Raw genomic sequence first — 25,198 nt, 5'->3', positions numbered from 1 at the left:
ATGAATGAGCTTGTTCATCTGGTAATTGGCGACAGTAATAAACTGCCAGATGATCACTACCGAGCATTACTACATCACCGGGAAGAAAATCTGGCAGTATAATACAGACTTCACATTCAGCTCTCTCCATGAAGTGTTTGCTCCGGAGTGCACTGTTATCTCTGTATTTGCATAGTTTGCTCCCAGCAAGCGCACTGCTCTTCCTCTGATGTTATCAGGGGACAGCTAGGACTGATCCGGCGCTGACCCGTATAATATATATTTTTTAAGTATTGTCTTTGAGAGATCCCCCTACCTCTTTAGACCACCTGCATATTTCCCAAACAGAAAATCTGCAGCATATTACAGGACCAGCTAATGAGATTTTTTTTTTTAAATCTCATCTGCATTCTTCACAAATTTTCCCATGTATAAATTGACCTTTTGAAATCCTCAGCCTGTCAATTCTTTTAGTGAAATTTTCACTCATTACAATGCATAATCTGAAATCTACAACAAAATCCTCATGTGAAGCATGAATTTGGCAGCAGATACGCTGCAGAATCATCACAGCAAAATCTACATTCAATACTGCAGGGGAAACTTTATTTAAATTAAAAGGGTTTTCCAAGATAATTTTTTTGTGATGACATCAGTATCTTATCAGTGGCGGTCCGACATCCGCTTCTGCTAGGCCAGTGACGACACATGCATCGATCACGTGGCCAAGCACCACTATACAATGCACGGCACTGTGATTGGTGAGCTGACAGAAGGCAGCAGCGCACACAGAAGCGCCGCTGCCTTCTCAAAACAGCTGAACGGCGGGGGTCCCGGTGGTAGAAAACCTTGGAAAGCTCTTTTAATTCCTGGGTGCATATAGCCTTTAAGGGTTCTCTGGACTTTTTACAAAACCTGTACTTTCTTCTGCCCTATGGAAAAAACTACAGGCTACGGATTGTGTCCTTCTCTTCCTGTTCAACTACATAATAGTAATAGGAAGACTGGGAAACACATCTGGTCAGAACCCGAGACAGTGACTGCATCAGTGGTGTGGTGGATGTGCAGGTATTAACCAAATAGAATAGATGGGTTTTGTAAAACATAAGGGCACTTGCAGCAGCCGTACCTGGGACTACTCTTATTTCCTTACAACACAGCTTATTATAATGACATTTACATTTTACTTCTACAGAATTATAAAGAAAGAGAACCATGTCTAACGTAACCCCTGAAACCTACCTTATGTATATGTCATTCGTAATCTTGCTGAAAGCTCCTGCTGTTCATTATTCCTACTAATAGGCTACTACTTTGCTTAAGGCGTCAATTGACCCCTGTATTTCCCAAATAATTGGAATACTTGAGGAAAATGTATCCTCAAGGTGTAGGGTTTCCCAACTTTTTTTTACTCTATTAACTGTTCTATCTATGGTAGCATTAAAAGACTAGAGCTAATTAAAATATATTATGCTCTGTGCTGTGTGTTCCACCATATTAGTAAAAGTAAGAATTGGACATCATTGCCAGCCATACAGGTGTATGGTAACTTGCTGGTTATATGTTCTCTGCTATAAAATATAACATTTGCCAAGGTTTTCCCATTGGAAGTAGATTGGCATAGGAGACACCTCCATGCATGTGGCTCTTCTGGAACGGTGGCTGTTAATGACTTGTCAACCTAATAGAAGTCACAACTTTTAAAATCTTCAACATACATTTAGGCAATATGATATACATATGATATACCCAGTCACTGCAGTGCCTTCTTAAACAGCTCATCTTCTGACCCTATCTGCTGGGTGCTCATTTTTGTGAATTGCTGACCACTGGGAGCCTAAAAGACATATGTCTAGCTTAAAGCACCAGGTTTCTTTTGCCTAGAGGTTCCTGACAGGTATATCAATACCAAAGTCCTAGACTGCATGATCACATTTTTACTTTGTTTTACACTGTGCTACTGAATATTATGGCATATGGATGCCATAGAGTGGTTCCCCACTTAGGATCTTACTCTGGGGGCAAGAGAGGAAAACTGTAAAGAGCAACTTGTGCTTTGGAGCACTTTTCATGACCATGTGTTAAATCATATGAATAGGTGCAGTGTAATACAACTGCTTGCACGAGCTGAAGGATTTATTTCTAGTTGAGGCAAACCCTTTAAAGAAGCCCTTAGGCTGGGTTCACACTTGAGCGTTTTACAGCGCGTTCAAACACGCTGTAAAACGCTCAACACATGAAAACCAATGCTTCCCTATGGCCCTGGTTCTCACTTGAGCGTTTTACAGCGCATTTGAACGCGCTGAAAAACGCCCTACGCTCAAACAAGTTCTTGAGCTTCTTTGGGGCGTTTTGTCGCGCGTTTGCAGCCATAGGACACTGCTGTCAATCACACAAACGTGCGTAATACGCGCGTTCACCATGGACAAAAACGCGCGACAAAAACGCGCGTTAAACGCGCATATCAAATGCGCTCAAGTGTGAACCCAGCCTTAGAGATGTCAAGACGTCTACCAGTCAAACTAATACGTTTTTGGTATAAAATGATCATCTCTGTTTATTGGAAATCCCATGAGGTCCAATATAAACATTCAGTCATAATGATATTTGCAAATTAGAAACTGTTACGTTCATATACGTACATAATATGTTACAGTATTGAAAGAAATATCAGGATATTTGTCTGTCTATGGTCACATTCAATAGTAGAATAAACTCATGCGTACAATATTGGGTACATTTTGTTATCTACAGCAGATTAATTGAGTTCAGAAAAAAGATGGTTGGCTAGAGCCACACGCAATTAGAGCTTAGCAGGTATTGTATAGTCTTGATTGTGGTTTTATGTCCTGACACATTCTTGCAATCAATAGCGTATTAGGCTGAGAGACATTTAAGCCCAAAGTGACACGCTTTCATGTAAGATAATGGAAGTCAATGTTAATGTATAGTCTTGTGGCTTATGTTTCCCTGAAGGATACTAAACTAGTATGGCAGATCATGCAAATATGAGGAGTGGAACAAACAGCTACATTAAGGATTAAGAATATCAAGGTTGTCACTAAGGCTACTTTCACACTCGCTTTTGGTGCGGATCCGTCATGGATCTGTACAAACGCTTCCGTTCAGGTAATACAACCGCATGCATCCGTTCAGAACGGATCCGTTTGTATTATCTGTAACATAGCCAAAACTGATCCATCTTGAACACCATTGAAAGTCAAAGGGGACAGATCAGTTTTCTATTGTGCCATATTGTGTCAATGAAAACGGTTCCGTCCCCATAGACTTACATTGTGTGTCAGGACGGATCCGTTTGCCTCTGCATCGTCAGGTGGACAACAAAACGCTGCAAGCTGCGTTTTGGTGTCCGCCTCCAGAGCAGAATGGAGACAGAATGGAGGCAAACTAATGCATTCTGAATGGATCCTTATCCATTCAGAATGCATTAGGGCAAAACTGATCCGTTTTGGACCGCTTGTAAGAGCCCTGAAACGGATCTCACAAACAGAAACTAAAACGCCAGTGTGAAAGTAGCCTAAACAGTACTTAGAAGAACTACGAAAAGTACAGGAACCCAAGCATCTAATTATTCAAGAATGTTCCAGGTTATATATATATATATATATATATATCTCAAAAGTACTCCTTTGCCAACTGTAAAGTGGGTGCCAGCGGTAACCCCTCGATTCTGGATGGTAGACAAGTCGCAAAAATCCACGGCACTCCTAATTGCCATGGAAAGAAAGAATGTAGATGATAGCAGTATGTAGGGGGGGTGCTCACACCATGTTGTCTGCAGACAACATGGTGTGAGCACACCCCCTACATACTGCTATCATCTACATTCTTTCTTTCCATGGCACTTAACTATATATATATATATATATATATATATATATATTAGTTATGTGCAAAATAATAGCAGTCTAACATCACGAATGTTTAATTAGTGTTTTTGGCAGAAAAGATAACATGGGAATAAATTCATGACTAGGTGTAGCCGAGTGATGGGCAACTAACAGAATCAAAAGTCATGACTAGAGATGAGCGAATCGAAGCTGATGAAGTGGAATTCAATCCAAATTTCAGGAAAAATTTGATTTGCATTGAAGCTGAATTTCCTCGCGCTTTGTGGTAACGAATCATTTTTTCCTAAAATGGCTGCTGCACGTGTGAGGACATGGAGCAAGGAACTCTGGGAATGAGGGACCACCCACATGCCATGCATGCAGCCAATCAGCAGCCAGCCAGCCCTGTGATGTCAGAGCCCTATAAATTGCCTCAGCCATCTTAGATTCTGCCATTTACCAGTGTACTTAGTGCAGGGAGAGACATCTGCAGGCGCTAGGGACAGTGCTAAAAAAAACTTAATTGTGCTACAAAAACGATTTACAAGTGGAGGAAAAGATTATTCAAGGTGTAGGGAAAGGATAGGGAGGAGTCATTCCACAGCTTTTATGTTGAAAAGGGTTCAGTAGGGGAGGTTACAGCCTGGGTAATAGGAACATTCCTATTACACCTTACTACACTGACTGGGGATCCAAATTGCCATTATACAGCTCTGTAAATCCAGCAAACCGTTCTTATTATGGTGCAAGTGCTGATTAATACAGGCATTAGCAGGGTTTATTACAAGGAAATATTTTTACGTCTTATTTGCCCTTGTGTGGTGCAGTTATACGTTCGAAAGCATTTTTTGGCTTGTATTAGTGTAAAAAAAAAAGGACTTATTAGCCGTTGTGTGGTGAGTGCTAAAATTACAGCCCTTTTTGTGGCGTATTAGTGGCAAAAGTAAAATATATTTGCTGTTTAGAGGTGAAGTTATATGTTCTAAAGCCCTTTTTGTCAAGTATTAGTTGAAAAAGAAAAAAAATATTTGCTGGTCAGCGGTGCAGTTATATGTTCTAAAGTCTTTTGTGGCGTGTATTAGTGGAAAAAGAAAAAATATATTGCTGCTCAGCGCTGCAGTTTTCTGTTGGAAAGCCTTTTGTGGCGTGTATTAGTGGAAAAAGAAAAAATATATTTGCCGTTCAGCGGTGCAGTTATCTGTTGTAAAGCCTTTTGTGGCGTGGAAAAAGAAAAAATATATGTGCCGCTCAGTGGTGCAGTTATCTGTTCTAAAGCCTTTTGCGGCGTGTATTAGTGGAAAAAGAAAAAATATATTTGCCACTCAGCGGTGCAGTTATCTGTTCTAAAGCCTTTTGTGTCGTGTATTAGTGGAAAAAGAAAAAATATATTTGTCGCTCAGCGGTGCAGTTATCTGTTGTAAAGCCTTTTGTGATGTGTATTAGTGGAAAGAGAAAAAATATATTTGCCATTCAGCAGTGCAGTTATATGTTTTAAAGCCTTTTGTGGCGTGTATTAGTGGAAAAAGAAAAAATATATTTGTCGCTCAGCGGTGCAGTTATCTGTTGTAAAGCCTTTTGTGATGTGTATTAGTGGAAAGAGAAAAAATATATTTGCTGTTCAGCAGTGCAGTTATATGTTTTAAAGCCTTTTGTGGCGTTTATTAGTGGAAAAAGAAAAAATATATTTGCCGTTCAGCGGTGCAGTTATATATTCTAAAGCCCTTTTTGCCCTGTATTAGTGGCAAAAGAAAAATATATTCGCCGTTCAGCGTTGCACTTATATGTTGAAAAGCCTTTTGTGTAGTGGAAAAGTGGAAAAAAATTAGGACCTAATTGCCGTTCAGCGGTGCAGTTATATATTCTAAAGCCCTGTCTGCAATGTATTAGTGGCAAAAGAAAAATATATTTGCCATTCACCGTTGCACTTATACACTCACCTAAAGAATTATTAGGAACACCATACTAATACAGTGTTGGACCCCCTTTTGCCTTCAGAACTGCCTTAATTCTACGTGGCATTGATTCAACAAGGTGCTGATAGCATTCTTTAGAAATGTTAGCCCATATTGATAGGATAGCATCTTGCAGTTAATGGAGATTTGAGGGATGCACATCCAGGGCACGAAGCTCCAAAGATGCTCTATTGGGTTGAGATCTGGTGACTGTGGGGGCCATTTTAGTACAGTGAACTCATTGTCATGTTCAAGAAACCAATTTGAAATGATTCAAGCTTTGTGACATGGTGCATTATCCTGCTGGAAGTAGCCATCAGAGGATGGATACATGTTCTCATTCTGTTTACGCCAAATTCGGACTCTACCATTTGAATGTCTCAACAGAAATCGAGACTCATCAGACCAGGCAACATTTTTCCAGTCTTCAACAGTCCAATTTTGGTGAGCTCGTGCAAATTATAGCCTCTTTTTCCTATTTGTAGTGGAGATGAGTGGTACCCGGTGGGGTCTTCTGCTGTTGTAGCCCATCCGCCTCAAGGTTGTGCGTGTTGTGGCTTCACAAATGCTTTGCTGCATACCTCGGTTGTAACGAGTGGTTATTTCAGTCAACGTTGCTCTTCTATCAGCTTGAATCAGTCGGCCCATTCTCCTCTGACCTCTAGCATCCACAAGGCATTTTTTCCCACAGGACTGCCGCATACTGTATGTTTTTCCCTTTTCACACCATTCTTTGTAAACCCTAGAAATGGTTGTGCGTGAAAATCCCAGTAACTGAGCAGATTGTGAAATACTCAGACCAGCCCGTCTAGCACCAACAACCATGCCACGCTCAAAATTGCTTAAATCACCTTTCTTTCCCATTCTGACATTCAGTTTGGAGTTCAGGAGATTGTCTTGACCAGGACCACACCCCTAAATGCATTGAAGCAACTGCCATGTGATTGGTTGACTAGATAATTGCATTAATGAGAAATAGAACAGGTGTTCCTAATAATTCTTTAGGTGAGTGTATGTTGAAAAGCCTTGTGTAGTGTAAAAGTGTGAAAAATAAGGGCCTATTTGCCGTTCAGTGGTTCAGTTATATGTGGTAAAGCCCTTTTTGCGGTATGGACCGAATTACGTAGTGGTGAAATTTTTTATGTGAAACAGGCTTTTTTGGGGAAAATTGATGGGTGATTGTAGACCTCCTTTTGCTGTATTGACCGAATTACGTTGTCGTGGGTCCTGCAGTAAACATAAGGAAGACGCTGATGACAACTCACCAGCAGACTTTGCCTTTACCATCTATTCACAATTAAATCAAGCAGCTTCAGTAAGTTGAAAATATTCATGTGTTTTTATCTGCTCCTTCTGCATTCGATCTCCACAGCACACAAGACATGACAGGAGAGCTTCTGTTTTGGAGTTCAAGTCCAGTTTCTTAAGATCGGGAGTTCCATCAGAATTGTGCGTAACATTCTTGCTGTGCAAAGCCATAACAAAAGAACTCCGTAGGCAAAAGAAAAATATATTCGCCGTTCAGCGTTGCACTTACGTATATGTTTAAAAGCCTTGTGAAGTGGAAAAGTGGAAAAAAGTTAGGGCCTATTTGCCGTTCAGCAGTGCAGTTATATGTGGTAAAGCCCTTTTTGCGGTGACATTTTTTATGTGAAACAGGCTGTTTTTGGGAAAATTGATGGAAGATTGTAGACTTTGTTCTGTATGAACCGAATTCCATTATCCTTTCATTGGTGAATTTTTGTTATGTGAAACAGGCTTTTTTCGGCAAAAATTGATGGGTAGATTGTAGACCTCCTTTTGCTGTATGGACCGAATTACGTAGTGGTGAAATTTTTTATGTGAAACAGGTTTTTATGGGAAAATTGATGGGTGATTGTAGACCTCCTTTTGCTGTATGGACCGAATTACGTCGTCGTGGCTCCTACAGTAAACATAATGAAGACGCTGATGACACCACACCAGCAGACTTTGCCTTTACCATCTATTCACAATTAAATCAAGCAGCTTCAGTAAGTTGAAAATATTCATGTGTTTTTATCTGCTCCATCTGCATTCGATCTCCACAGCACACAAGACATGAAAGGAGAGCCTCTGCTTTGGAGTCCAAGTCCAGTTTCTTAAGATCAGGAGTTCCATCAGAATTGTGCGTAACATTCTTGCTCCCTGTGCAAAGCCATAACAAAAGGACTTCGTAGGCATACACATCAGAGGAAGCAGAAGCTGGTTGCCCCAATTTTAATTCACAGGCAGTAAACAACGGGAAGCAAATAGAGGTGGCTGAACTCCACTGCTCTGTATCTCTAGTGAAGTCAATGTCTCCAACTATGCCCCTCTCGCGATGTACAGCAAATACATTATTTTCATATAGAAATCCAAGAATTATGTTGGAGGCATGTAGTGTATGCAAGCCATGTGTGACCCCTCTCATCACTCTCACGATGTTCTGCACCTCGTTTGCCTGGGCGAACGGAGTCACACATGGGAGTAACTGCTCCGTGTCCTTCAGCAAGAAATCGAATCCTGGCTTTCTCCGTGACAACTCAAAATCGGAACCATGGTGACCGACAATGGGAAGAACATGGTGTGGGCGCTGCTACAAAGAGGGCTGAGCCATGCGCCCTGCATGGCACACGTGTTCAATTTGGTTGTCAAGCGGTTCCTGAAGTCTTCCACCCATCTTCAAGACATCCTAAAAATGGCTAGGAAACTTTGTATGCTCTTCAGCCACTCGTGCACCGCAAAGCACACCCTCCTTGAGCTGCAACGGCAGAACAGCATCCCCCAACATAGGCTGATATGCGACGTTTCCACCCGTTGGAATTCCACCCTCCATATGTTGGACCAACTATACGAACAGAGAAAGGCCATCAACGATTTCTTGATGATCCAAGCGGACAGGAGTACTCCCCTGTGTAACTTCGATGTCGTCAGCCAGTGGCAGCTCATGTGTGACACCTGCCGTTTGCTCAGGCCCTTTGAGGAGGCCACATTATTTGTCAGTCGCCAGGACTACAGGATGAACAACGTCATTCCACTGCTTCATGTCCTGGAACAGATGATGGTAAATCTGGCTGGTCAGGGGACTGGAGAAGTGGCGCCTACATCTCACGGCCACATGAGCCCTGTGGGGGCTGAACTGCAGGAGGAGGAGGAAGAGGACATTGGCGCACAAGCAATGTGTAGTGAAATGGGTAGTTTTTCTACACAGATGACAGGAGAGGAGGAGCAGGAGCAGCCAGAGGAGCTACAGGGCGATGAGGAAGACGAGGCAGAGGACACAGACACACTGTAGCAGTATGCAGTGGAGATGGAGGCAGGGAGTCCCTCCAAGTCACTTGCGCAAATGGCCCGCTGCATGCTCACTTGCTTGTGTAGTGACAGCCGAATTGTGATGACTTCTGGCTCTCCACCTTGTTGTACCCTTGCTACCGGTCCAAAATGGGGGCCTTTTTTACACCCGCTGAGAGGGAGGACAAACTGAACTAGTATAGAGACATCCTATGTAGTCACTTGCAAGAGCAGTACCAGAGCAGTACCAGCTCCATCAGCAGCAGCCTGAGTCTAGAGTCGCTGATGAGCAGCTTTCTTCACCCGCCTAGTGAAGAAACTACTCACCAGCAGCTAGACATAGAGCAGAACCTGATCCAGCAGGAGGTGGCATACTTGGAGTGCATCCTGCCAGCCATCATTAAAGATCTGCTGGACTACTGTACAGCCAAACTGGATTTGTGGCTGCAACTGGCTGAGTTTGCCCTGGAAAAGCTGTCCTGCCCAGCCAGTAGTGTGGCATCAGAGCGGATGTTTAGTGCGGCGGGGGCCATAGTTACCCCAAGGAGAACTCGCCTGTCCACCCTAAATGTGGAGAGACTGACCTTTGTGAAGAAGAATTAGGCGTGGATCAGCCAGGATTTCCACCCACCCAATGCCTGATGCATCAGACTAGATCATCCATGGTGCCACACCAACACTTTGACAAAAGAGACCGGTTTCTTCTGGTTACCTGCCTCAGCTGATGCTGCTGCTACCTTAAAACTCTGTCACCTTGCCACTCTGTGGCCTCCTCCTGATGCTGCTGCTACCTGCACAATATGTCACCTTGCAACTCTGTGGTCTCCTGATGCTGCCACCACCTCCACACTGTCACCTTGCCACTCTGTGGCCTCCTCATGCTGCTGCCACCTCCACACTCTGTCATTGTGCCACTCTGTGGCCTCCTGATGCTGCCGCAACCTCCACACTCTGCCATTGTGCCACTCTGTGGCCTCCTGATGCTGCTGCCACCTCCAGACTATGTCATTGGGCCACTCTGTGGTATCCTCATGCTGCTTCCATCTCACCACTTCATGACTGGTCCACTACTTAGCCTTTTTGGCTTGGCTGACATCATCATTTATTTGACCCTTCTTCTGATCTGTCAGAAGGAAGGAATAATTAGATAAACAACAGATCCTCTCTGTGTAGCAGCTGTAAGGCCCGTATGGTCCCATCAGAATTGGCTCATGATTTGGTAGCCAAAAGCAGAAGTGGGTACAAAACACAAAAGACATGCAAATATTCCATTCACGTGTCATCTCTGTTTTGGATCCACTCCTGTTTTATTTTGGCATTGGCAATACTGATGGATTACTGACCAAATGCTGACCAAGTGAAGGCGGATGCTCCAAAGACAGGATCTGTTTTTTGTGGGTTATTGTTCTGACTGATCAGAGGAAAGGCAAAATAATCAGTGACGTCAACACAAACTTACTGCTTCCATGTACGTGCCTGCCATGTGCGGTCCGCAAAATGAGAAACGCACATGGCTGGTGTCCGTGTTTTGCGGATCCGCAATTTTGCGGACCGCAAAACACTTGCGGACGTGTGAACGGACCTTACTCTACATGGTCTTCCTGCAGCATGAGATTCCAACAGGGTACCTCATGAGAGAGAACCAAGTTTTACTGTGAATTCTATAGTGTTTCAGAGATACCATAGTTTGAAAATAAGCTGGGCACAAGCGGAAGAGTCTGGGCACGGCAAGAAGAGTACACTGTTTGTCTTCTTCTCACCCTGCCTGGCCTTTATTAACAGGTCTCTCCCTATTCAATTATAGACTTGTTTATCAAGCCAAGTAGAGTGGGGAGACATCACACAGAACTCTGGACTTTTCTCAGCAAATCCTGTAGATGTGCCATTAATGTCTGAGATGGAAATATTAATTACTATGTAGCGACACCACAATCCATCGGCGCTATCGTGTTACAACTTTGCAGCAGTGCTCCAAAACAGCTCCGTACCTCCGCTGTGATTACTGAACAGGAAACAACTTCTAAATAAGTGTAGGGGCACCGCGCACCTCCACTGGACTGCTGCACACTGTGATGGGAGGCTACTACTTGATGCCAGCTATAAGGGAATCATTTACCTTATTCTCTTTATAGGTCCTCCTCACGGCTGCTAGTAAGTCCACTTGTGGAGTAACTTCAATATTATTCTTCAGAGGGCTTCAGGGATCTCCGCTGGTAGTAGACAAAGTTTTTTTTCCTTTAAAAGTTTTCAAAGCTCGCCCCGGCCGATGGCGCAGCTTCTACTTTCGTTTTCGCTCACACTCACAGAATGGAGCGGGTGACGTCACCAGAGCTACGATTTCTCGCAGACACCAAAAGGGATTATCCAACGTGTTTCTAGCACTACGGTGCTGTTCGTCAGGGATTCCGAGGAATTCTGCGAGGAATCGTAGCTCTGGTGACGTCACCCGCTCCATTCTGTGAGCGAAAACGAAAGTAGAAGCTGCGCCACCGGCAGGGGCAAGCTTTGAAAACTTTGTAAGGAAAAAAAACGTTGTCTACTACCAGCAGAGATCCTTGAAGCCCTCTGAAGAATAATATTGAAGTTACTCCACAAGTGGACCTATAAAGAGAATAAGGTAAATTCTTCCCTTATATCTGGCATCAAGTAGTAGCCTCCCATCACAGTGTGCAGCAGTCCAGTGGAGGTGCGCGGTGCCCCTACACTTATTTAGAAGTTGAGATGGAAATATGCCTTTAAGTGAAATTGCATAACTTTCTTACAAAAATTCATTTTTTTAATGACTTTTTCGCATTTCTTTCTCTGAAGTTGTAATTAGTTTTACAGCTTTTTTTTTATCTCTTTTTAAATAGAGATGTCCTGAACTATTCGCCGGTGAACAGTTCCTGGCGAACATAGCTTGTTCGCTTTCACCGCGGCGGGCGAACATATGCGATGTTCGGTCCGCCCCCTATACATCATCATTGAGCAAACTTTGACCCTGTACCTCACAGTCAGCAGACACATTCCAGCCAATCAGCATACCCTCCCTCCCAGACCCTACCACCTCCTATCAAAAAGCAAGGACAGCATCCATCTTAGATTCATTCTGAAGCTGCAGTGACTAAGTTGTAATCGCAATGCGATTAATACAGGTTATATTAATCGCATTGCAAATTCAACTTAGAGCTGGGTTCCTAAAGATTGTATTGCTAGAATATAACGAAGATTGAGAATATAGTGCTATATTCGTTATATTCGTCAATTCTAGCAATACAACCATTACGAACTTAGCTCTAAGTTGAATTCGCAATGCGATTATTGCAGGTTATATTAATCGCATTGCGAATTCAACTTACTACACTCTGCGTCAACTACGTAATTTTCCATGGGAGTTTTGCCATGGATCCCCCTCCGGCATGCCACAGTCCAGGTGTTAGTCCCCTTGAAACAACTTTTCCATCACTATTGTGGCCAGAAAGAGTCCCTGTGGGTTTTAAAATTCGCCTGTCTATTGAAGTCTAAGGCGGTTCGCCAGGTTCGCCCGTTCGCGAACATTCGCAGAAGTTCGTGTTCGCGAAGGGAAAATTTTATGTTTGCGACATCTCTATTTTTAAATAGCACATTAGGTTGCCTAGCTACTGTGAAGACTTTGTTAACCACTTCCCATCCGGGCCATTTACCTCCTTCCTGACCAAGCCATTTTTTGCAAATCTGACATGTGTCACTTTATGTGGTAATAACTTTGGAACGCTTTTACTTATCCAAGCCATTCTGAGACTGTTTTCTCGTGACACATTGTACTTCATGATAGTCATAAATTTGAGTCAATATACACTGCTCAAAAAAATAAAGGGAACACAAAAATAACACATCCTAGATCTGAGTTAATTAAATATTCTTCTGAAATACTTTGTTCTTTACATAGTTGAATGTGCTGACAACAAAATCACACAAAAATAAAAAAATGGAAATCAAATTTTTCAACCCATGGAGGTCTGGATTTGGAGTCACACTCAAAATTAAAGTGGAAAAACACACTACAGGCTGATCCAACTTTGATGTAATGTCCTTAAAACAAGTCAAAATGAGGCTCAGTAGTGTGTGTGGCCTCCACGTGCCTGTATGACCTCCCTACAACGCCTGTGCATGCTCCTGATGAGGTGGCGGATGGTCTCCTGAGAGATCTCCTCCCAGACCTGGACTAAAGCATCTGCCAACTCCTGGACAGTCTGTGGTGCAACGTGACGTTGGTGGATAGAGCGAGACATGATGTCCCAGATGTGCTCAATTGGATTCAGGTCTGGGGAACGGGCGGGCCAGTCCATAGCATCAATGCCTTCGTCTTGCAGGAACTGCTGACACACTCCAGCCACATGAGGTCTAGCATTGTCTTGCATTAGGAGGAACCCAGGGCCAACCGCACCAGCATATGGTCTCACAAGGGGTCTGAGGATCTCATCTCGGTACCTAATGGCAGTCAGGCTACCTCTGGCGAGCACATGGAGGGCTGTGCGGCCCTCCAAAGAAATGTCACCCCACACCATTACTGACCCAATGCCAAACCGGTCATGCTGGAGGATGTTGCAGGCAGCAGAACGTTCTCCACGGCGTCTCCAGACTCTGTCACGTCTGTCACATGTGCTCAGTGTGAACCTGCTTTCATCTGTGAAGAGCACAGGGCGCCAGTGGCGAATTTGCCAATCTTGGTGTTCTCTGGCAAATGCCAAACGTCCTGCACGGTGTTGGGCTGTAAGCACAACCCCCACCTGTGGACATCGGGCCCTCATATCACCCTCATGGAGTCTGTTTCTGACCGTTTGAGCAGACACATGCACATTTGTGGCCTGCTGGAGGTCATTTTGCAGGGCTCTGGCAGTGCTCCTCCTGTTCCTCCTTGCACAAAGGCGGAGGTAGCGGTTCTGCTGCTGGGTTGTTGCCCTCCTACGGCCTCCTCCACGTCTCCTGATGTACTAGCCTGTCTCCTGGTAGTGCCTCCATGCTCTGGACACTACGCTGACAGACACAGCAAACCTTCTTGCCACAGCTCGCATTGATGTGCCATCCTGGATAAGCTGCACTACCTGAGCCACTTGTGTGGGTTGTAGACTCAGTCTCATGCTACCACTAGAGTGAAAGCACCGCCAGCATTCAAAAGTGACCAAAACATCAGCCAGGAAGCATAGGAACTGAGAAGTGGACTGTGGTCACCACCTGCAGAACCATTCCTTTATTGGGGGTGTCTTGCTAATTGCCTATAATTTCCACCTGTTGTCTATCCCATTTGCACAACAGCATGTGAAATTGATTGTCACTCAGTGTTGCTTCCTAAGTGGACAGTTTGATTTCACAGAAGTGTGATTGACTTGGAGTTACATTGTGTTGTTTAAGTGTTCCCTTTATTTTTTTGAGCAGTGTATTTCACCTTTTATTTATGAAAAAATCCCCAAATTACCAAAAAGTTTGAAAAATTTGCAATTTTCTAAATTTCTATTTCACTGCTTTTAAAACAAAAAGTGATACCTCATAAAATATTTATTACTTAACATTACCCATATGTCTACTTTATGTTGGCATCATTCTGTAGATGTCATTTTATTTTTTTAGGACGTTACAAGGCTTAGAATTTTAGAATTTTGTGGGGCTTACATAGTGAAAAACCCCAATAAATGACCCCATTGTAGAAACTGCACCCCTTAAGTTACTCAAAACTGATTTTACAAACTTTGTTAACCTTTTAGGTGTTTTTCAAGAATTAAAGGAAATTGGAGATGAAATTTCTAAATTTAACTTTTTGGGCAGATTTTCCATTTTAATCCATTTTATCTTTAACACATCGAGGTTTAACAGTAAAACAAAACTTAATATTTATTACCCTGGTTCTGCGGTTTACATAAACACCCCACATGTGGTCGTAAACTGATGTAAGGGCAGACGTCAGGGCGCATAAGAAAAGGAGCACCATATGGTTTTTGGAAGGCAGATTTTGCTAAACTGTGCCATTTGAAGGCCCCCTGATGCATCCTTACAGTAGAAACTCCCACAAAAAGTGACCCCATTTTGGAAACTAGGGGATAAGGTGACAGTTTTATTGGTACTATTTCGGGGTACATATGATTTTTAATTGCTCTATATTATGTTTTTTGAGAGGCAAGGTAACCAATGGTTTTGGCACCATTTTTATTTTTTATTTTTTACAACATTCATCTGACAGGGTAGATCAAGTGCTATTTTTATAGATCAGGTTGTTACGGACGTAATGACATCAAATATGTCTACTTTGTTTGTTTGTTTCAGTTTTACATAATAAAGCATTTTGGAAAAAAAATTATGTTTTTGTGTCTCCATTTTCTGATTGCCATATTTTTTTAATTTTTCTGCTGATCGTCTTGTGCAGGGGCTTGTTTTTTGCAGGAAGAGTTGACCTCTTTTTGGTACCATTTTTGGGTACATATGATTTTTTGATTATTCATTATAACACTTTATGGGGCAAGGTGACCAAAAAATTGGTTGTTTTAGCACAGTTTTTATTTATTTATTTTTACAGCGTTCACCTGAAGGGTTAGGTAGTGTGACATTTTTATAGAACAGATTGTAACGGACGTGTCAATACCTAATATGTATACTTTTTCTCATTTATTTAAGTTTTACTCAATAATAGCATTTTTGAAACCAAAAGAATGGGAGCCTTAGCTTTTTAATTTTTTGACCGATTGTCTTAGTTAGGGTCTTATTTTTTGCAGGATGACGTGAAAGTTTGATTGGTACTATTTTGGGTGGCATACGCCTTTTTGATCTCTTGGTGTTGTACTTTATGTGATGTTAAGTGACAAAAATTGTTCACCTGAGGGGTTAGGTCATGTGATTTTTTTTTTAGAGCTGGTTGTTACATATGCGGCGATTCCTAATATGTGTACTTTTTATTTATTTATTTCACATGTTTTAATGTCTCCATGTTCTGAGAGCTATATTTCTTTTTATTTTTTAAGAGATTTTCTTATGTAGGGGCTAATTTTTTGCGGGATGAGGTGATGGTTTTATTGGTACCATTTTGTGGGACATACGCCTTTTTGATCATTTGGCGTTGCACTTTTTGTGATGTAAGGTGACAAAAATGTTATTTTTTTTACACAGTTTTTATTTTATTTTTTTAATGTTTATCGGGCAGGGTGGATCATGTGATATATTTATAGAGCCGGCCGTCACGGACGCGGCAATACCAAATATGTCTATTTTATTTTTATTTTTTCCTATTTTTAACATTTCTTTTTTATTACTTGATTGGGGAATGTTTTTTTCTTTTACATGTGAAACCTTTTTCTTTATAAAACACTTTTATTTTTTTATTTTTTATTTTACACTTTGCGTCCCCCATAAGGTCATACAAGACCTCTGGGGGACATTTAACGTCACTTTTTTCCCACTATTGATTTCTCTTGTAACTGGGACTGACATAGTAGCCCCAGTTACTGGGGAAATACACCACCCAGAGAGGCTGTACAGCAGAATACTGTGCTGTACAGCCTCAGTGCAGGGCAGATCGAGGTCTGTGAAAGACCTGACAGATCCTGCACTCTCCCGACCCTGTGGTCGCATAACCACCGGGCCGGGACAGGAAGTGCATAGCATTTCCTGATCTGTATACACAGCGCTCGTTGAGCGCTGTGTATGCAGCGATCTAGAAGGCAGGGACACCTGGAAACTGTACCTGCCTTCTCCCTGGGGTGCCCTGCTGTCACAGACAGCGGGCCCCTGACACAGCAGCTGCCAGATTAGCGTGCAGCTGCGATCTCTGAATGGACGTTTCAGAACGTCCCTTCAGAGATAAACAATCACTATAGTCAACGGGCAGATGTGAAGTGGTTAAAGGAAGAAAATGTGAAAATTAATATCAAATAATTCAGACTGTTACCTCAGCCCATGTCAGGCATTTGAGAGTTTATGGAAAGACTTCAAGATTCCACTTGAAATAGCATAGATGATGCAGAATCTCACAGTCCTTAATACTATACACTGCGTGCAGAATTATTAGGCAAATGAGTATTTTGACCACATCATCCTCTTTATGCATGTTGTCTTACTCCAAGCTGTATAGGCTCGAAAGCCTACTACCAATTAAGCATATTAGGTGATGTGCATCTCTGTAATGAGAAGGGGTGTGGTCTAATGACATCAACACCCTATATTAGGTGTGCATAATTATTAGGCAACTTTCCTTTCCTTTGGCAAAATGGGTCAAAAGAAGGACTTGACAGGCTCAGAAAAGTCAAAAATAGTGAGATATCTTGCAGAGGGATGCAGCACTCTTAAAATTGCAAAGCTTCTGAAGCGTGATCATCGAACAATCAAGCGTTTCATTCAAATAGTCAACAGGGTCGCAAGAAGCGTGTGGAAAAACCAAGGCGCAAAATAACTGCCCATGAACTGAGAAAAGTCAAGCGTGCAGCTGCCAAGATGCCACTTGCCACCAGTTTGGCCATATTTCAGAGCTGCAACATAACTGGAGTGCCCAAAAGCACAAGGTGTGCAATACTCAGAGACATGGCCAAGGTAAGAAAGGCTGAAAGACGACCACCACTGAACAAGACACACAAGCTGAAACGTCAAGACTGGGCCAAGAAATATCTCAAGACTGATTTTTCTAAGGTTTTATGGACTGATGAAATGAGAGTGAGTCTTGATGGGCCAGATGGATGGGCCCGTGGCTGGATTGGTAAAGGGCAGAGAGCTCCAGTCCGACTCAGACGCCAGCAAGGTGGAGGTGGAGTACTGGTTTGGGCTGGTATCATCAAAGATGAGCTTGTGGGGCCTTTTCGGGTTGAGGATGGAGTCAAGCTCAACTCCCAGTCCTACTGCCAGTTTCTGGAAGACACCTTCTTCAAGCAGTGGTACAGGAAGAAGTCTGCATCCTTCAAGAAAAACATGATTTTCATGCAGGACAATGCTCCATCACACAGGTCCAAGTACTCCACAGCGTGGCTGGCAAGAAAGGGTATAAAAGAAGAAAATCTAATGACATGGCCTCCTTGTTCACCTGATCTGAACCCCATTGAGAACCTGTGGTCCATCATCAAATGTGAGATTTACAAGGACGGAAAACAGTACACCTCTCTGAACAGTGTCTGGGAGGCTGTGGTTGCTGCTGCACGCAATGTTGATGGTGAACAGATCAAAACACTGACAGAATCCATGGATGGCAGGCTTTTGAGTGTCCTTGCAAAGAAAGGTGGCTATATTGGTCACTGATTTGTTTTTGTTTTGTTTTTGAATGTCAGAAATGTATATTTGTGAATGTTGAGATGTTATATTGGTTTCACTGGTAAAAATAAATAATTGAAATGGGTATATATTTGTTTTTTGTTAAGTTGCCTAATAATTATGCACAGTAATAGTCACCTGCACACACAGATATCCCCCTAAAATAGCTAAAACTAAAAACAAACTAAAAACTACTTCCAAAAATATTCAGCTTTGATATTAATGAGTTTTTTGGGTTCATTGAGAACATGGTTGTTGTTCAATAATAAAATTAATCCTCAAAAATACAACTTGCCTAATAATTCTGCACTCCCTGTACACTACACATGGAAATTTTCATCACTCTCACTTTCTAAAGATATTTAGTTTGACACAATTATTGAATATGACACATTCAATCAATAAGTTACGGAGAATGGAGGCCCCAACTCAGATGCTTGGCTGCGACTCTCATTATTGCTGAGTAGGACTGTTGGAAACATTTGACATTCTCTGTAATTTGATCTAGAAGTGAAGACATTAGCGCAGATGTATTATTAGTGTCTTAAACGTAGATTTTTAAAACTTAAAACTAGACCAGGTAGGCAGAAGTTGGGTGAATTTATCTCAGTGGCTCATGCTGTATGTAAAATTTTGCTTATGTTAGACCAGGCATCCTCAAACTGCGGCTCTCCAGCTGTTGCAAAACTACAACTCCCAGCATGCCCGAACAGCCTACAGGTATCAGCCTACAGCAGGGCATTGTGGGAGTTGTAGTTTTACAACAGCTGGAGGGCCGCAGTTTGAGGATGCCTGTGTATGACAGTCCTTATGAAACCTGTTGGTTGGTTTACTTTGTGCCGATATCTTGCACCAAAATTTGGCAAATGCAGGTCCATTTTTAAGCCAGGCCTCTTTCTGCTAAGCCAAGACCCATTTTCACGAAGACGCACCTACTTTCTTGACACAATCTAGTTTCTTGTGTCTCATGCACAAGAGAGAACGATTGGGCACTTTGGGGCCGATGAGTTGTTTGTGGGCTCATTCGTACAAATAGTTCCACTGACAATTTACCAAAATAACCTGGCTGACCAGGGAGTAAATGCTTTTTAAAGCTGACTCCCTGGTCCTTCTACACAATGCTAATTTTTGGCTGATCATGTCAGACGTGTAATTTCGTCTGACAATGGGCAAAATTTATTTACCTGGCAAAAGTCTGCCATCACCCATCACAAATGTTTATTCAAGCTATATTTTCAAACAATCGTTGGTTGAAATGGGTGAAATTGGCCATTTCGGCTGACTTTAATTGCATGTGCATGGCCAGCTTTAAAGACATAATAAATCTGGTGCATATCATGTATACTATTTTTAAGCCAGAGTTCTGGCATGACCATGAAGAAGATATAGATCCAGCACCACAAGATAAAACGTAACTTTTACTAGAAAACCTTAAAACTGAAAAAAATAAAAAATAAACGTATGGCATGTTTAGCTTAATAAATCTCCCATTATATGTAGAAAATTATATTTCTTGAGAGAAACAAGATAGAAAGTGGAAGGGACTCTACTTCCGAAAACGTCATTGCCATTAAAACATGACCCCCTCTACTTCCTATCTAGATATTTCTTGTATAATTGCATACGTACCACACAGTCCATTGGGATGGAGAAGAGGGCTTATTGAGCTGCCTCCCGTTTTTCTTGAGTCCCATGGCAGAGGCTTCTTTGCTAAGTATAATTTCTTACAGCTTTTAATTGACCAACATCTTGCCTGCTTTCTAGAATAAGCAACAACTATGTTTTACTGGTAAATGCAAGAAAAACTATACTATACTAATATACTAACTATATACATAATCATCAGATATTACCCTGAATTCATTACATAATAATCCTAAATTACTTTCTCATGGCACTGTACATGCATCATGTAAGAAAATGTTTTGTTTTGTTTTTTTCTTACTTTTTTTCCTCTGTTTTATTTCAGACAAGTCTTAATAGCGTGACAAGTGGCAACAGTGAAATTTGGGACTATGATAATATGAAAGTCACGGGGAAAATCACACTGACCCTTAATTACAGCTACAAAACAGGCGCTTTGAACATTCTGGTGAAAAACTGTAAAAATCTTGCAGTGGCCGATGAGAAGAAGAACAAAACTGACCCGTAAGAACATTTTCATCTCTACCATATGCATTATTTCAGATACAAAGAATACCTTTGACCTTTTACTTTTCATTTTCAAAAGGAGCTCTGAAAAATGAAAGTGGAATCTGATTGGTTGGTATGGGCAACTAAGACAGTTTTCCTTTACACCAGTTTTGATAAATCTCCCCCTATATGCTTACCACAAACTTCACAGTTAACTATTTTCAGTGCAGGAATCAATGAGCCATGTATTCTCAGTACTATGTACAGTACTTACATTTGACATAAAGCAGTTTTTAACGCTTTTATTTTCATTCTTACTATAGACACAGCTCTCAGTATGTATAGTGTGTATCAGTCTGTATAGGATAATATAGGATGTAGCACTGAGGCTGCAGATATTACTCCCACATGATACTCACATGATATACAACAGAATAAATATAACTTTTATTGTGATCTCTTGAAAAGTTAAAGAGAACAGGTCACCTCTCCTGACATGTCTGTTTTAGTAACTACTTGCATTCCCCATGAAATTACAATTCTGGAGCATATTTTCTATTGTTTGTTCTGTTCCTCAGTTATTGCTGCTAGAAGTTTGTTAATTAATCTGCAACTGGATGTTATCAGTTGGGGGTTGTATGCCTACACAGGCTCATGCTGTCCAATCAGTCCTCTAGTGTGATAGACTCCCAACCGGTAACACCTAGTTTCAGATTCATTGATAAACTTTTAGTAGCAATAATAAGACTGGAAACAATAAGACTGCCATTTCTTCGTTTTCTAAGAAAACTTACTCGCATATGATGCTCTAAAGTTAGTAAAATATTAATAAATTTGGCCATCCTTGGCTGTCCAGGTGCAATAAAATTAGATATGCGCCATTAAGGAGCCTGTTTACCGTTGCACATATTGTTAAATGCATTGGGCTGCAAAAGTCCCACCTGTGGCCCATCCTCCCTCCCATGCCCGTTTTTGTAAAAGTGGTGCCAGTGTCAGAAAAGGGAGAAAAGTCGCAAACTTTAGCAAAAAACGAAACTTATACCAAAGCTTCTGACTTGTGGGTCCTGACTGAGGGCCCCCTTCTATTAATGTAGAACTCCTTACTAGGATATTTGAAAATTGGTATAATATAGCTAAGCTAGAATGGGTACATAGTAGAGAAATAATAACACCATTGGAAAATCATTGCCAGATCTGTACATGAAAGCTATATTTTAGTTTGTGGACATTACTATATACCAAATTTCATGTTTTAGGTATGTAAAGGCATATCTTCTTCCTGATAAGTCACGTCACAGCAAACGGAAGACAAAAATAAAGACCAATACAGCTAATCCTGAGTTCAATGAAGTGCTCAAGGTAAGACGTACAATAATAATTAAAGTAATTTACGTACTTTATGCTTTCTTCATATTAAATAATACTGCCTTAAAACGTAGCCTTTATTATATAATACGTATAAAATAACGCACTCCCATTAGAACAAACACACACAAAAAGAAAAACAAAAAACAAAATCGACAAGATATCTATTCCTGCCTAAAAAATGAAATGGCCCTCCCGATAGGGGCGATCCCGTGTTCAGGAACCTCCTGTATTTCCCTGGTTTACCCCTATCGATGGTGATTGGACTAGGTCTAGTTGTAGTGTCCTGGGGAGTGACCTAGGCTAAACACAGAAAATAATCCCAAATTATATACATATATACCAATAATACGTTTGGCATCGGGATGAACGGCTGCGTTACAATAATGCACTACCGTGAGTGTCAAGCAGCCGTCTAGTATGTGTATCATAGAATACCTCTCTTTTTCACTCTAAACGACATTTTGGATCCAGCATGCATATGTATGATGCAATAACCTATGGATATATCTTAATTATTTTCTGTGTTTAGATTAGGTCACTCCCCAGGACACTACAACTAGACCTAGTCCAATCACCATCGATAGGGGTAAACCAGGGAAATACAGGAGGTTCCTGAACACGGGATCGCCCCTATCGGGGCGGCCATTTCGTTTTTTAGGCAGGAATAGATATCTTAGGGCCACATATAGGGACAGGCCCGCACTAGAGATCAGCATCCTGCCTGGAATCTAACGTCCTTTAGGGATCTCACCAAGACACAGATATAACTTGGTTCAGAGCATTGACCGCTGGTCCATTTATAGAGTGTCGATTTTGTTTTTTCTTTTTCTTTTTTTGTGTGTTTGTTCTAATGGGAGTTTGTTATTTTATACGTATTATATAATAAAGACTACGTTTTAAGGCAGGTGGTACCCTGTGACTATACAATTTATACATACCATCCGTAATTAATCTCCCTCTGACGGGACATTGTCTTAACTGTGATTACATATTAAATAATACTGATATATATATATATATATATATATATATATATATACATATACAGTATATTGTGACCATTACTTTTTTAGAGCAGTTGGTGTGACTTTTCCTTGACCAAAGATCATAGTGTTTGAATGTTGAAATCCATCAGCCTGATCTCTGATCATTATCTCCCCTGAAATCTGCCATTACCTCTCATACACATTGGTAAGCCAGTACTGCTGAAATTGTCGGGTTTTGGCAGATATACATCTAATGTGCATAGCCAGTTTTACTTCCATCCTTTTATATCCCTCCCCCCTACAGCATGTCAATAAATGAGTGTGCTTATGTCCTGAAAACATAACAATAGTGATGACCAACGTTTTCCGTCATACATTTATCCCTTTCTCATCTGTCAGTGGACCTGATGTGGTCTGATTGGTTGCCAAGGAAATACAGTTCTTGTCTGTATTGCAATCCTGCCATACCGATCATGTTTGTTCAGTCTCCTCTTGATGGTGGACTCTGTTCTTCAGTGTTCTCTTGATGGTGGACAGTAACATAAGCTAATGTCAGAAAGAACTTTAGTTGGTTAGAGGTTGGTTAGTTGGTTACCTTGGGTTTCTTTGTGACCTTGCAACCTATTACACGTCTTGCTCTTGGCATGATCTTTGTTGGTCTACTGCTCTTCGTGAGGGTAATAATGGTCTTGAATTTCCCCCATTTGTACACAATCCATCTGACTATGGGTTAGTGGAGTCCAAGCTCTTTAAAGATGGTTTTGTACTCGCTTCCAGACTTCCAGATAAGCATCAACAACTCTTCTTCTGAAGTCCTTAGAAATATCCTTTATTTATGCCACAATATACTTCCACAAACATGTGAAGATCAGATTTTGATAAATCCCTGTTCTTTTAATTGTCACCCTATTGATTGAAAACACCTAAATTTACCTTGGGTTCCGTATTTTTCATATTTGTTCAGTTTGGTTATCTTTATCTACTTTAAGAACATGTGAAAATCTGATGAGGTTCTAGGTCAGATTTATGCAGAAATATAGAAATTTCTGAAGGATTCACAAACTTTCCAACACCACTTTATAGAATAGGAGATGGGACAGAGCTTATGTCACTTTAGTGATTCAGCAGTGTATAAAATCACAAAAGAGAAATCTAAAATGATTGTGTAAGCGCTCTTTTTTTACTGCTTGTTCCATTGACATGTTATTAGAGAAGATTTGCGGAACATTAGTTTTATGAAGCAGAAGTGCACTCGCATTACTTTAGCAAAGTCTGTCTTCGTATTTATTTCTGTCACTCAAGCATAATGCTCTCTGATTGCTCTCTGACTGGTACATAAAATGAGACTTTCTAGAACAAAGTGCTGCAGATTAACATTTGCAGTTTACTGCCGAGCAACTGTTTTTCACTTTCCCTTGCCTTAGATTTATCACGTGTTTCTTTTTTATTCCAATGCGCTTCTTCATCAAGGCACAAGATGTATTTGCTCTTTTTATGTAACCTAGCAACTATCGGACATATTCAAGTAAAAACTAGAGAAACGAAGCATTCTGAGGAGCTTAAGCATCAGTTGTGTAGGACACATGAATCTTGTTTTCCTAATATGCACATTACCGACACCACATAAAATGCTATTTTAGTATTTATAAAATATGCGACATATTTCTCAACCATGAGAAAAATAAATTTTATTGTAGATCAGAGTTTTGCTACAGTCTAAGGGCTCGTTCACATGAACGTATTTTGCGTTCGGTATACGGACCATTTAATGCGTTCCGTTTAAATCTGCTACTGCCACTCCAGCGTTGATGTTTCCATGTCCCCTACCAGTTTTGTTTTTTACTAGTCGACAGACATTATATGCAATTCTTTCCAATGGGAGGTAATCATGTGCTATACTCACTGGGGCCACTGATTTTAACTGGTTCTCTTAATAAGCCCCACTACAGTCTTTTACCTCATTACCTTGGTGGCCATATCGCCAACCATCTAAAGGGGCTTGGTTAAAGGACAACCTTTCCATCTTCATGGGCGAAGCAAGATCTTTTAATGCAAAACACAGGGATATGTTGATGTGGTCCCCCACCACCGTGGTCTTTGAAGTTCTGCATCATAGATGTTGGATGACCAACTATGTAATCACACCCTGTGTGACAGAGCCTGTTTCCCCAACAAGGCACCATACCAGTGATCTCTAACGTGTAGCTCTCCAGCTGTTGTAAAAGTGCAATTTCCAGCATGTTATAAACTGTAGTTTAGCAACAGCTGGATAGCCACAGGTTAGAGAATGGTGCACCAAACAGTAGCCAACTGGACTTACAGCAATTTGGACACAGCAGTTGGGCGCAAAATAAATTTAAAGGCAGATCATTGCTTTAAATCCATTAACTGCTCCTCTTTT

General features: G+C 41.3%; 1 protein-coding gene across 1 annotated transcript in view; it reads left to right on the top strand.

Annotated features, from left to right (window-relative positions):
* SYTL5 (synaptotagmin like 5) overlaps positions 1-25,198 on the top strand; it is a 169,380-nt gene that overhangs the window by 111,924 nt on the left and 32,258 nt on the right. Inside the window, exons 13-14 of the mRNA XM_040423794.1 lie at positions 20,280-20,458; positions 21,700-21,802. Of these exons, the coding sequence (XP_040279728.1) occupies positions 20,280-20,458; positions 21,700-21,802 (282 nt within the window). The remainder of the gene's footprint in view (positions 1-20,279; positions 20,459-21,699; positions 21,803-25,198) is intronic.

This window comes from Bufo bufo, chromosome 3 (genome assembly GCF_905171765.1).
Source record: "Bufo bufo chromosome 3, aBufBuf1.1, whole genome shotgun sequence".
NCBI classification, from domain to species: Eukaryota; Metazoa; Chordata; class Amphibia; order Anura; family Bufonidae; genus Bufo; species Bufo bufo.
This window is presented reverse-complemented; position numbering and strand designations above follow the sequence as displayed.